This window comes from Bos mutus, chromosome 24, assembly GCF_027580195.1.
Source record: "Bos mutus isolate GX-2022 chromosome 24, NWIPB_WYAK_1.1, whole genome shotgun sequence".
Lineage (NCBI taxonomy): Eukaryota > Metazoa > Chordata > Mammalia > Artiodactyla > Bovidae > Bos > Bos mutus.
In genome coordinates this window covers 56,139,448-56,152,969 of record NC_091640.1, presented here as the reverse complement: position 1 = coordinate 56,152,969, position 13,522 = coordinate 56,139,448, and the positions used below count along the sequence as shown (strand labels likewise).

The 13,522-nt window shown below is 39.8% G+C and overlaps 1 protein-coding gene across 4 annotated transcripts in view; it reads right to left on the bottom strand.

Annotated features, from left to right (window-relative positions):
- The window catches only part of WDR7 (WD repeat domain 7), a 357,488-nt gene that overhangs the window by 309,118 nt on the left and 34,848 nt on the right, over positions 1–13,522 (bottom strand). For all 4 annotated transcript variants that reach the window (XM_070362049.1, XM_070362051.1, XM_070362048.1 and 1 more), the window contains 7 exons: positions 12,456–12,532; positions 11,488–11,607; positions 7,359–7,504; positions 6,642–6,744; positions 3,836–3,968; positions 3,328–3,576; positions 2,195–2,415 (listed from right to left, as the gene is read on the bottom strand). In XM_070362049.1, coding sequence (XP_070218150.1) covers positions 2,195–2,415; positions 3,328–3,576; positions 3,836–3,968; positions 6,642–6,744; positions 7,359–7,504; positions 11,488–11,607; positions 12,456–12,532 — 1,049 coding nt within the window. The remainder of the gene's footprint in view (positions 1–2,194; positions 2,416–3,327; positions 3,577–3,835; positions 3,969–6,641; positions 6,745–7,358; positions 7,505–11,487; positions 11,608–12,455; positions 12,533–13,522) is intronic.

Sequence of the window (13,522 nt, the reverse complement as noted above, 5' to 3'; positions counted from 1 at the left end):
GCCTTCTGAGAAACCTGTATGCAAGTCAAGAAGCAACAGTTAGAACTGGGCATGGAACAACAGACTGGTTCCAGATAGGAAAAGGAGTACGTCAAGGCTGTATATTGTCACCCTGCTTATTTAACTTATATGCAGAGTACATCCATCATGTGAAATGCTGGGCTGGATGAAGCAAAAGCTGGAATCAAGATTGCCGGGGGAAGTATCAATAACCTCAGATACACAGATGACATCATCCTTATGGCAGAAAGCAAAAAGGGACTAAAGAGCCTCTTAATGAAAGTGAAAGAGGAGCGTGAAAAAGTTGGCTTAAAACTCAACATTAAGAAAACTAAGATCATGGCATCCAGTCCCATCACTTCATGGCAAATAGATAGGGAAACAATGGAAACAGTGAGAGACTTTACTTTTTTGGACTCCAAAAATCCCTGCAAATGGTGACTGTAGCCATTAAATTAAAAGACGCTTACTCCTTGGAAAAAAAGCTATGACCAACCAAGACAGCATATTCAAAAGCAGAGACATTATTTTGCCAACAAAGGTCTGTCTAGTCAAGGCTATGGTTTTTCCAGTAGTCATGTATGGATGTGAGAGTTGGACTATAAAGAAAGTTGAGCACCAAAGAACTGATGCTTTTGAACTGTGGTGTTGGAGAAGACTCTTGAGAGTCCCTTGGATGGTGAGGAGATCCAACCAGTCCATCTTAAAGGAAATCAGTCCTGAATATTCATTGGAAGGACTGATGCTGAAACTCCAATACTTTGGTCACCTAATGTGAAGAACTAAGTCATTTGAAAAGAGTCTGATGCTGGGAAAGTCTGAAGGTGGGAGGAGAAGGGGATGACAGAGGATGAGATGGTTGGATGGCATCACTGACTCAATGCACATGAATTTGAGCAAGCTTGGGGAGTTGGTGATGGACAGGGAAGCCTGGCGAGTCATAGTCCATGGGGTCGCAAAAAGTCGGACACAATTGAGCAACTGAACTAAACTGGCTATTTAAATTAATACACAACAATTTTTTACAGTGATGAAGATTTTTTTAAAAATGAACAACAAACTGGAAAGAAAGAAAAAGGCAAAAATTTGTACAAAGAAGGAAGAGATTAATTAAGTACCTAAATTTTCACATCTGGCAGGGGAAAAAGAACGAGACACACACACACTGGTATAGAACCTCCTACACCGCCACATGCGTCAAATCAAATGAAATCTAGCACTGGCAGAACATGGCAGATAACACACACTATCATGAAGGTCACGTGAGCAAGCAGAAAGGGCCAAGGAAAATTTCCTGGGTCTTTGAAATGAGACTCCTTCTGAACAATGGATCAGATACACGAGTAAAATGCTTTTCATTTCAGTAAGACAATAACCGGTGAAGGGGTTTTGATAAGCATGAAACGTGTGATAAAGATAGTATATTTGCGTGTTTATGTACGTGGGTCCATACACACGTGTGTGCTGGAGAATAGTGATTCTGCACACAAAGGCAGCTAATCACATGAGTAAGTTCACATTAAACACACAGTAAAAGAAATTACGGGTCTGTTATTCATCTGTCCTAAGTCCTCCTAAAATTTCCTATTTCTAAAATTATGAGACTTTTTATATTTGACATCACCAGCTAACTTACACACACGTCATGAAAAAGCAATCTGCTTTCATAAAAGTATGAACAAAATTTTCCAAAATCATTATCGTGCCTATTATTCTTTCCCTTGTCACAATAACTGTTTATTTAAATGTATTCTATTTGTAAGTATTGAGAAGTATTTTCATTCAAGCTATAAAAGCACAGGTTCAATATCTTTTTGCTCAGATGGAGTTGAGAATGATGAGACTACTTTGATGAGCATGACTTTAGGGATACTTAAAACTGCTTCAGAGCAAAAAATTGAAACTTCAACATATTCTAAATTGCTACTATGTTTCAGGGATAAGCCATGCCATTTAGGCACGAATAACAGGAATAAAAAAATGTCTATCTTCTATTTCTATATGCCCAGTAGTAATAATCCTAACTTTGCCTAAACATCATATGTTACCACTATTTAGTTTTATAATTACAAGGATTTTTTTTTATTAATTCTTCCATCACACTTTAGATTACTCTGGATTTCATTTGTATTAAGTCTGGCAGCAACACAGTTTGACTCTACCATAGTGAAATAATCTTTCAGGTTCAACTTACACTACAGTTTTCAGGTGGAACTAGAAGCTGAGTGATCTCGCCACCATGGACACAGAAGATATGTTTCATTTCTCCAGAAAATATGTCCCAAATGATGACCGAGAAATCCACGCCTCCAGATATGAGGTATCTTTGATCATAACGGGCTGAGGCCTGATGAGGGTACAGCAAACACGTGACTTTGCTCCGATGGCCACGGAGTGTCCTGTGAGGAGGCCAGCCTGCAAACAAGGTTTGGGACTTAAGGCAGGAAAATTCGAGTCTGCCAAAGTTTCAACAAAAGTAGACAAGAATCTTCAGACTAGCTCTACATTTCATCATTAAAAAGTCCCTTTCACACGTATTTCTATTGGACAGTATTGTTCTAAAAGATTACCAGTATTTGATAATATGATACTAAGTACGCCAGAGATACCCAATAATAAATGGCAAACATTAAACATGTATCAAAGAGAAAAACTAGATACTTCTATTTACAGTCATTGTGCTAAGTCGCCTAAGTCGTATGCGACTCTTAGAGACCCCGTGGACTGCAGCCCGCCAGGCTCCTCTGTCCATGGGATTCTCCAGACAAGGACACTGGAGTAGGTTGCCCTTTCCTTCTTCAGGGGATCTTCCCAACCCAGGGATCGAACCCGTGTCTCTTGCATCTCCTACACGGGCAGCCAGGTTCTTTACCACTAGCGCCACCTGGGAAGCCCTGCATTTACAGTCATTAAGTGGTGTTTATTCCAGGAACAGACACTGACTTCAGTTGATCCTTGAGCAACATAGGTTTAAACTGTGCTGTGCAGGTCCACGTGTATGCAGATTTTTTTCAATAAATACATACTATAGCACTGTACAGGGGCAGTTGATGGAATCCAAGAATGCACAAGCACAGATACAGAGGGCCGGCTGTAAAGTAATACACAGACTTCCAACCGTGCAGAGGACCAGCACCCCGGACCCTCTGAGCTGCTCAAGGGCCACCCAGGCCGTATTTTGTTAACCGCACGTTAGGCTAGCAGCTACAGAGCACACCGACAACCACCCCGATGCACCGTGCTTGCTGAAAACGCAGAGTGCAGACCCTGTCAGGTTCACGGTCACAGAGCTCTCCTAACACTGCACGCGAGCGGGTCTGCAGGTACCTCTGCGGAGCATGTGCTCGCCCTGCAGCAGCTGCACGATGGCCGTCTGCGTGGCCGGGACAATAACGATGCTTCCGTCTTCACGGCCACAGACGAGGCGTCCGTGCGCTGGTATGTACACACTCGCCGTCACCTTAAGAGGTTCGTTACTATTGGGGATCACGCTCAGCTGATCTATAATCCCAGCAGGACATGGATTCAGTTTATCAAATGCCTCTTGCAAACTAATGGACGTGGTCATTTCCAGCCCTGTGGAGGTTATGTGTGGTAGAAAAGAAACATGTTTGAGCAAGTTAGAAAAAGAAAAAAAAAAAAAAATTCAACATGTAAAAATAAACGTGCTTATAGTTGATTCAGAGAAATACCAAAGAATAACTGTCATCAACTACCATTCTAAAAAGAAAAGGACATATTACGTTATGCACTCCCATACAGCGGTTACTGTTCAGGTTGTTCAATTAGAAACATTGAGAAATAACCGCACACGATTTTCTAGAACCTCCATTACCTTCTGGTTTATCAGGTGTGTCTGATATGTTCCAAATATTCAATCTTCCAGAAGAATCACCCTGAATTAATAGTTTGTGGAAGTATTCTTTGCATCCATAGAAGAATCGAGTCACAGGAGGACAAACTAGCAACTGTAAAAAAAAAACAACTGTTCAAATTCCCTTCTCTATCTTTTAAAACAAAATATTTCACAGATAAAAGTTTCTTCAGATTAGGATATAAAGTACTTCATCTCAGTACCAGAGTTAAAAAAGAAAAAAGTGAATCTATAGAATGAGTATTCAATAATATCTTAATTAATTCTGTAGCATTGATATAAATATATGTCAACTAATACTCAATCCAGTACATATAACACATTCAAAGAAACAAAAACTATATTTATATAGTCTTTCTCTAGAATATTTTTATCCTTTTTCTCTGCTTTATAAAAACCACAATGCAATTATTTAACTGTCTATTATTAAGCAATGAATCCAAAGATATACCCCTCTATACCAAAAAGAAAATTCTCCACTTAAAAGTTCAAAAGGAGAGAACTGGTAATCTAAACTTTCTGCCCACTCCTAACTAGCTACTCACCAGGAATGGCTATAAAACTAAACCACCATGCTTGTACCACTAGAAGGCTCTTTTTTTTTTTAATTAGATTATTTTTCAACTAATAGCATGAAACATCCCTGGTGGCTCAGTGCTAAAAACTTTGCCTGCAACACAGGAGACCTGGGTTCAATCCCTGGGTCAGGAAGATCCCCTGGAGAAGGGAATGGCTACCCACTTCAGCATTCTTGACTGGAGAATTCCATGGACAGAGGAGGGTGGCAGGCTACACCCCATGGGGTTGCAAAATGTCAGGCACGAATAGGCAACTAATACTTTTCACTTTTTTCATTTGATCACATTTTTTATAACCCACTTGAACCTAGCCTGATATGCTAGCTATGAGCTACTAGGAACAAAAACCATTCATTAGGATCTTGCATACACTTTCATTTTTAAAGCACATTATTTTCTGTTTAAGATCCTGTATCTTCAATGAGACCACCTATTTGAAAATACTAAATAGTGGTGGACTCCTAAATTTAAATTTTAGATGATTAATACACTAAAACTTGAGTATGAAAGTATGTAAGCTTATCCTGAAAAGCAGTTAAAAAACAAAATGCTTCAGTGCATAGTTATAGTTAACAAATAATCTATATTCAGTATCAGTGCTAAAAAGCATTACCCTATAGAAATTACATGCATTAAGCACGGTCAATTATTTGATTTAACTTAAAGTCTGAAAATTACTAAAAGTTTGATAAACAACAAGCTTAACCAGGGAAAGTTGCTAGTATAACTTTTTGTTGTTATAACCAGTATTCTATATTACAATGTGTATCTCGCACCACATAATACATACATTTTAATTTAAAATGAATTGGTGAGCTGATACTTAAAGAAATATAATATGCATTTGTTTTGTTTCATGTTCATGTTTTGTTTGGGTTTTTTTTTTGCTGCGCAGTAAAGCTTGTGGGATCTTACTTCCCCAACCAGGGATTGAACCTGGGCCCTGCAGTAAACACCAAGTCCTAATCACTGGACAGACAGAGAATCTCCATCATGTATGTTTTCTACGTTGAGTCATTATCCCTTAGTTTAAGTGGAAGTAACTGTCTAGTTTGCTAGCTTTACTTGTCTAGCAATAAGTAGCAGTTTAAGTTAAGAGAATAAAGGACAGGTCATAAAGGATCTTAATTATACATGGATGGATAAATTCTATATATTCAAAATATTCATGGAAAATGGCAAAGGATCCCCTTGCCATTCCTCCACATAAAGATAGAACAAAATGCTCAGAATGAAAAAGTTATAGAAACCCAGATCATAAGTAAAGGAGCCTTTATTTCCAAACCAAAGCTTCTTTCTTAATGCTCAAAGAACACAGAGTTGAAAACCCATTACTAAGTGCATTTCAACTTTAAATTGATATTAAGTAGGTTTTTAGAAGCAATGCAGGAGACCTGGGTTCTATCCCTGGGTTGGAAAGATTCCTTGGAGAGAAGAATGGCAACCCACTCCAGTATTCTTGCCTGGGAAACCCCAAGGACAAAGGAGCCTGACGGACTACAGCCCATGGGATCACAGAGTCAGAGACAACTGAGCAACTAACAAACACTCGAAGTCATAATAAAATCTGTTTTTTATAGAGAAAAAATTATTTTCTTCTTTATTTCTAATGCCTAATGATTTACATCACTACATGATTTGGGAGAAATACTGCAATATCTTATTCAAACAGAAATCAGTCAGCATTATTACATAATTATTTGTCATTCTAAAAGTACATCTGTCACTATATTTAGAACTGCATCAGTGTAAAATCCATTTATAACATCAATATGAATTTTATCAAAAAGTCATTGCCACTTTGTAATCAGTATAAGATCACTTTTATTCCTAGAGAAAAGTGAATGCCTATATTATAGGTATATTATGCATGCATGCATGCTCAGTCATGTCTGACTCTTTGTGACCCCATGGACTGCAGCAGACCAGGCTCCTCTGTCCATGGAATTTTCCAGGCAAGAATACTGGAGTGGGTTGCCATTTCCTCTTTCATATAAGCATATTATAAGCAAATGCACAAATTATGCTTATAATAACTGACCATGTCAAAATGTTTTACAACATCTAATAGAGTACCTTGAATGGCAATCAATCTTTGAAATGCTTAGCTACCAAAGACACTAATAATTATAGTTGCAGAAATTTTTCAACACAGCCACCAACTATAAATGATACCTGAAGAATTTTACCTCTTTATCTGTTCGATCCAAGAGGCTATGTTGTACTGGAGGAATTAAATTTTCAACTGCTTTCCCCACATCACTGCGGAATGAATCACTAGCTGGAAGGCAACTGAAAATGAGGAAAATACAACATTCAGTAAAAAAAATACTGACATTAAATATTTTATCATACCATATGATGAGTTTTTTTCACAATGGACAATATATGGATTTTTTATAGTTTATTTAATATAGGCATTATATTAAATGTTATTAAAATATCTTACTCAAATAAAAATCCACCTAATTGTTGTGCTCAGATATGAAACTATAATTACAAACTTAAGTTTTCAAGTTTTTTTTTTTTACCTAAATTAAATATTTATACTTTCAATATTTCCATACTTTCAGATTACATCACAAATTTGGAATCGCTTGCTTTTTTTTTTTAAGAGTTATATTTTATTTGGTAGGAGTTTTTAGGACTTCAAACCTGGGAGACAGCATCTTAAGTAACCCTGAAAGAACTGTTCCGAAGAGGCAGAGGGGGAGAAGCCAAGTTATAAAAAAGTTTGCAACAAGGGGCAGGTAGTCTAAACATCAAAAATTATCGTTAATTAAGGAAAACCAGTTATCTCAAGCTAAGGAATTTAGCGCTTTTCTTTGTATGCAAGGCCTGGGCTCACTGAAATCATGCCATCTCTCGCTTTTGATCAAAGTCGTAACTCACTATTTATTGGATACCTGGCAGGTAGTCTGTAAATATAACTCTGCCCATTTTCAGTCCAGATGATGACTTTATCAGCCGAGACAAAGTCACCTCCTGTCCACGTCTGCCCGTTTTCACTCGGACCCGAGCACAACAGGGAGTAGTCTCCAGCATCAAATACCTATGAGGAGTAAGAGATTCATGTTCAAGTCCATGTTGGTGTCATTTAAGGAAAACACAGCAACATTTTAACTGAAATGAAAACTTCTAGAACCATATTTAATAACCTCAGGCCTTTACAGTTGACTACCTCAGTTAAAGACATTTTGTCAGTGAACCCTGGGGCACAGTTACCTTCAACAGGGCAACTATGACACGTCCCCAGCCTCCAGTGGGCAGGCAGGAGACTGTGCCAGCAGGGGTCAGGGGTGCTCCCTCCACACAGACAGGAATCCTTAGCCTTTCTCATCTAAAGGGAAGGGTGCTCCATCACATGACAAGTACCCAACCTCCAGGATGCATGCTGAGGACTCCCAGTTTTTTCCTATACCCAGTAACAATGTTTCTAACGAAAACCTCTTAACACCTGAGTGTTAGAGGGGAATTCACTTTACCTTATTTCATCAACGTCTTAAAATAGTGTAAATAGGACATTAGCAGACTCAGTTTTATTATTAATAACTCTCACATACAATAGCCACGTCCTGTAATTTCATCAGCAACACAAACTCCTGACCTTCTGTGACCTTACATTTACAAGACACATCCAAATCTGCAAAATGCCTTTACAATCATTTTCTCACGTGACTCTTAGAGTCATTGCAGGAGGCAGGCAGGCAGGCAGGCAGGTATCGCTAGAGACAAAAAGCTGACCCAGCAAATTCCCTGGCAGTCTAGTGGTTAATGATGCCGCACTTCCACTGCTAGGGGCGTAAGTTCTCAGTCCCTGGGCAGGGCACGAAGAACCCAAAGCCGTGAGGTGCAGGCAAAAGACAAAATGAAGCCTGACACAGACGAGGGTTACGGCACCTGCTCAAGGGCCCACGTCCCGCAAGCTGACAGGCTAGGACTAAACCCTCATCTTATAACAGCTAGCAGCATTTCCTACCATACTCACTGTTTGAGGAAAGTACATACTGTGTTGCTAAAAAATTTCCCCAGGAGGAATGACCAATTCAATGGCCAAGTTTTTATCTTATTTTTCTTTAAGGAAACAACAATGAAGTTGCTGTGCAGACAGTCTTGAAACAAGAACAAACCCCAGCCAAATTCACCATAATTTGCTATAATATGTATCAGAAATACAACACTAGCACTACACGAATAGCCAAGAAAAGTCCAAGACAGAATTATGGACACCAGCCCTCCAGCCTTATGATCTATTAAAACAAATTACAAAACTATCAAAAACAAAGTAATCACAATATTAGTTCATAAATCAGTCCAGACAAATCAACAAGTCCATAAACAGGTCCTAGAAAAAATGTAGGAATACAGCATATTATAAAGGTACAAGAATCAAAAAATGATTATTCAACAAATGGCATTAGGAACTGCCGGATCCATTCTGATATCCATTGGAATAAAGATATAATTGGATCTACAGCTCACAATTCACAGAAAATAAATTTCAGATTAAAGATTCAAAGGTATATAAAATAGAACCATACAAATATTAGGAAGAAAAAAATTTTTTTAATCTCAGCTTTGCTGAGCCCTTTAGAACATATCATCAATCATTTTTAAAACCATACAATAAAATATGACAATTTAATCACACAAAAATTGAAAACTGCTTTCTGGTAATAACTATCTGAGAAAGTCAGATAGTCTTGAGAGTCCCTTGGAGAACAAGGAGATCAAACCAGTCCATCCTAAAGGAAATCAACCCTGAATATTGGAAGGACTGATGGAAGGACCAATTCTGAAGCTGAAGCTCCAATACTTTGGCCACCTGATGCGAAGAGTTGATTCACTGGAAAAGAACTTAATGATGGGAAAGACTGAAGGCAAAAGAAAAAGAGGCTGGCAGAAGATGGTGGTCAGATTAGCATCACCGACTCAACATACATGAATCTGAGCAAACTCTGGGAGCCGGTGAAGGACAGAGAAGACTGGCGTTGCAAAGTCCATGGGGACACAACTTAGTGACTCAGTTCAGTTCAGTTCAGTTCAGTCGCTCTGTCGTGTCCGACTCTTTGCGACCCCATGAATCGCAGCACGCCAGGCCTCCCTGTCCATCACCAACTCCCGGAGTTCACTCAGACTCACGTCCATCGAGTCGGTGATGCCATCCAGCCATCTCCTCCTCTGTCGTCCCCTTCTCCTCCTGCCCCCAATCCCTCCCAGCATCAGAGTCTTTTCCAATGAGTCAGCTCTTCACTTGGTGACTAAACAACAACAAATCTACGAAAGTCATGCTGGTGGGCTGCAGCACCGTCCGCATGCTGTGTTTGTATGCATTTCCCTGATGATTCATGAAACTCGGCACCTATCTACATATTTCCTGTCTACTCGGCTTTGCTCTCTTAGCTATCTCGCACTGGGTGGCCTGCGTTTTCCTTCTTGATCTGTAGTTGTTTTTTAATTGATAACAGAAGAGTCTCTCATCATGTTGCATACCATGGCTTTCTTCTCTCACTCTGTGGGTTGTCTTTTCACTCTTGTGTGTGCATTTAAGAGAAGGCTGCCCTCACATGGATATAAAAGGCTTACAATGGGCACACAAGAAACTGGTATTAGCTACTGCCTCTGGGGAGGGGAAGGGACATATCTGGGGGGAAAGGGGTGCCTATTTTTCACTGTATCCTCCTGCAGTCTGTTTTCATTTTTATTTGGATGTGCTTTAAACTTTAAGACAAAGGAAGGATCCCAGATAGTGAACGACAGCTGAGCAGCTGCTAGCCTTCTTCTCTAAGCCTTTTCCCAAACAGCAGCCATGCAGCCCTTCCATGGTGAGGCTACCCTCTGACGCAGGACAGCATGGCAGTGATGAGAACGGCGGCCGCAGCCAGGCTGCCTGAGCTGTATAACCTCAGTCATTTACAACCACCATCACTTGTATAACCTTAGCCAAAGCAGCCACCCCCCTCATGCCTCAGTTGCCTCATCTACAAAATGGGCAAAGCCACCATTCCTAGAGTGAAAAGCAGCCTCGAAAGTGGCCCCACCAAGGGCCGACTCCTGGTTTTCCAATCTTGTGGAAGCCTCTCTCCTGAGTGCAGGCTGCATCCTGTGACATTTCTAGAGAACTGAACGCGGCCTCTTGCTCACTGACTCGGAGGAAAGACAGCTGCTGTGCTGTGAGCTGTCCTAATGGAGAGGCCCACATGGCAGAGAACTAAGGTCTCCAGCCCACAGTCAGCAGGACCTGACGACTGTGAACCAGCAGGTGAGTAAATCTGGAAGCTGAGCCTCCGCCAAGGAGAGCCCTGGGACGGGGTGTTTGTCCCAGTCAAAACCCCTTCATCCTTCATCACACTCTGTGAGAGACCCTGGGCCAGAGGTACCCAGCTAAACCACGCCTGGATTCCTGATCACAGGAACTGGGTGATGATTCACATTTGTTGTTTTAAACGACTAACTTTTGAAGTAATTTGTTATGCAGGAATAGGTAACCAATATACCACCCCTCAGATTGTTATTTCCAAATAACACATGGAAAGCTTTGGAAAATATGGTAGGCACTATGGCAGGTGATCAAAACTTGCTGGCTCTTTTTCTGTCATGGAAACATTAAAGTCGAGCAATGTGAAAAGCAATATGCACCTCTCACCATTAGCTCTAAAGTGACAGAAGAAGACCTTCCTGACTCCAAGACGTCGGAAAAGGATGGCACTTGGGGATGAAAACCTACAAAGATATGTCCCAACTTGCAGAAAACTCACTGCCATTACCCATGCCGCACTGACAAGACAATGAAGAACATGGCAGCAAGACACAGAAATTAAGAACTAATAAACACTGACAGAATCATTCTATGGGCCAAATCAAAAAAAAGGCAACGATGTAGCCAAATTCCATACTTCAGAGTATATCAAAAACAGACCAAATATTTAAAATATTCTAAACCAAGCTTCTCCTTACAATTATCTTTAGAAGGCTGATAAACCAAAACCTTGAAGGGCAAAAATGCGGTTTCTTACTTAGGCACAGTTATCTTACCCTCCAATACTTGGAGCACACCACCAAAAGCGACCTTTGTGTGAATGCACAGAAAGAGATGCTTTGGCAATTCTGACAGTAAATCGGCTTGGATTCTTCCTCAAATATTGGCTCGGTATCCTGAAAAGAGAAATATTTGTAAAAACTTTAGGGTTGGCAGGATTGTCAATTTAAATTATCACACAATGATAAAGAAAACAAAACAAAATAAAGACATCACTTGATGTGCTCATCAATTTAGCCCCTCATGGTGAGGACTAAGGTAGTAAAAGGCAGCCAAAATGTACCCTAACGTCACGTGGGCACAGCGTATCTGCTACAAAGCTACTCAAGACTAACAGACTAACGAGAGGCAGAATGTCATCACTGGCAATGACAGATGCTAAAAAGTTTAGTTAATTTTCATTTCTGTCAGTTTTTTACATAAGCTTGTAGGTTAAAAAAAAGAAAACATCATTTCCTTCAGTTTCTCCCAGATTCAATGTCTAAAAATTCCCTGACAGATGAGATTAATATCTCTTGCCAGATACTTGATCTGCCTTTCTTACTGATAAAAAGTAAGAAGGAATTCAAGTCTAAGGAACTCAGAGGACTAAAACTGGCTTTATACCCTTTTTGCAGTGGTTTGCTTTTTCCCCCCCGCCTCAAGCAAGCTACCTTTTCAATTTAAACAGAAGCAGCTGAGGAAAATCCTCTTCTGTGCTTCTCTACTCCATATCCTGTACAATATGTTTCTCTGTTTTGCATCCTTGATAAAGCATATGTCTACCATCAAAAGGAAAAACAATAATTCATGTACAGAGATAGCATTCTAGGGGAATCTTCTGCACTATGTCAATAAGACTATGGAAAAGGAAAGCTTTTTCTTTCCTCTTTAAGTAAAAAAGGGAAGCAGCCTATCATGACTACAATGTAAGACTCCTCAAGAACAAGAACAGAGAACTCACTTCAGGCCTCCTTTGTCTCACCTGCAGGTCACTTATTTCCGAGGTGACAATCCACACCTTCAAGATGCCCGTCACTGAGAGTGCCACCACGGTGTCCTCTAACCGAGAAGAAGCAGCAGCCGGTTACAAGTGTAATATGATTGCTTTCTACACGGGAACATGGTCACAACAGTGACGTGGACCATGGTTTGCTTTAATGAAACTAAATAACAGCATGTTTTACAATCAGCATGAAAACCTAATTCTAGGTTTTAGGAAATAACAGAAACCAGATTTTGAGACACAGGTTAATAAAGATGATCAAACACGTGGAATTCAAAGAAAACCTGTTTTTAGCTGCTTGATTTCTTATTTCTAACTTGCAGGCTTTAATAATTTCAAACATTCTTGATTACCACGTCAACAATTAACCTTAAAAAACTTTTTAAGAACAAATTTTAAAAATTAAAAAGCAACTTTTATTCTTCAACGTTAACTTTCATTTATCCTGGAGAAGCACATTCATATTGTGTCTTCAGGGCACACGTTTCCCCCTTCCCACCTACCTCACCTGCCTTGTAGACATGTTATTGCACACTACACTCTCCACAGACCATGATCAAGGGAAAGACATGATGTAAAACCTAAATCCATCAGGTTCGGGTGACGGAAAAGTCACAGCACCACAGTAGTATTCCTGAACTCTGAGAAAGCAGTCTAAGGTAGGCTCCAGAGCAACGGAGGGATGTGTTAAAAATCACATTTTCTTCACTGATTAACCACTGAACTGTGGATAACTGAACTAACCTACCTTAAATTCAATGTGCTTATCTGTAAGCAAATATAAATGAATAACGTAACGACAGCACTTACCTTAATAAGGTGTTGTGAGAATTAAGACACCACAGGTATAGCCCTCAGACCATCAGTACAGATTAGTCATCACTGTTATTGAAAAGAATTGCTTACTATCTTTCAGTAAAAACTTTATTTGTACTGCCTGGTTCCATAGGCAAGTTTAAGCGCTGAAATGCACTGATTACAATTCCATGATCACCGTATAAAGAAGCTAGAACTGCTCACAAATGTCAATTACAGTAAAAGTGCGA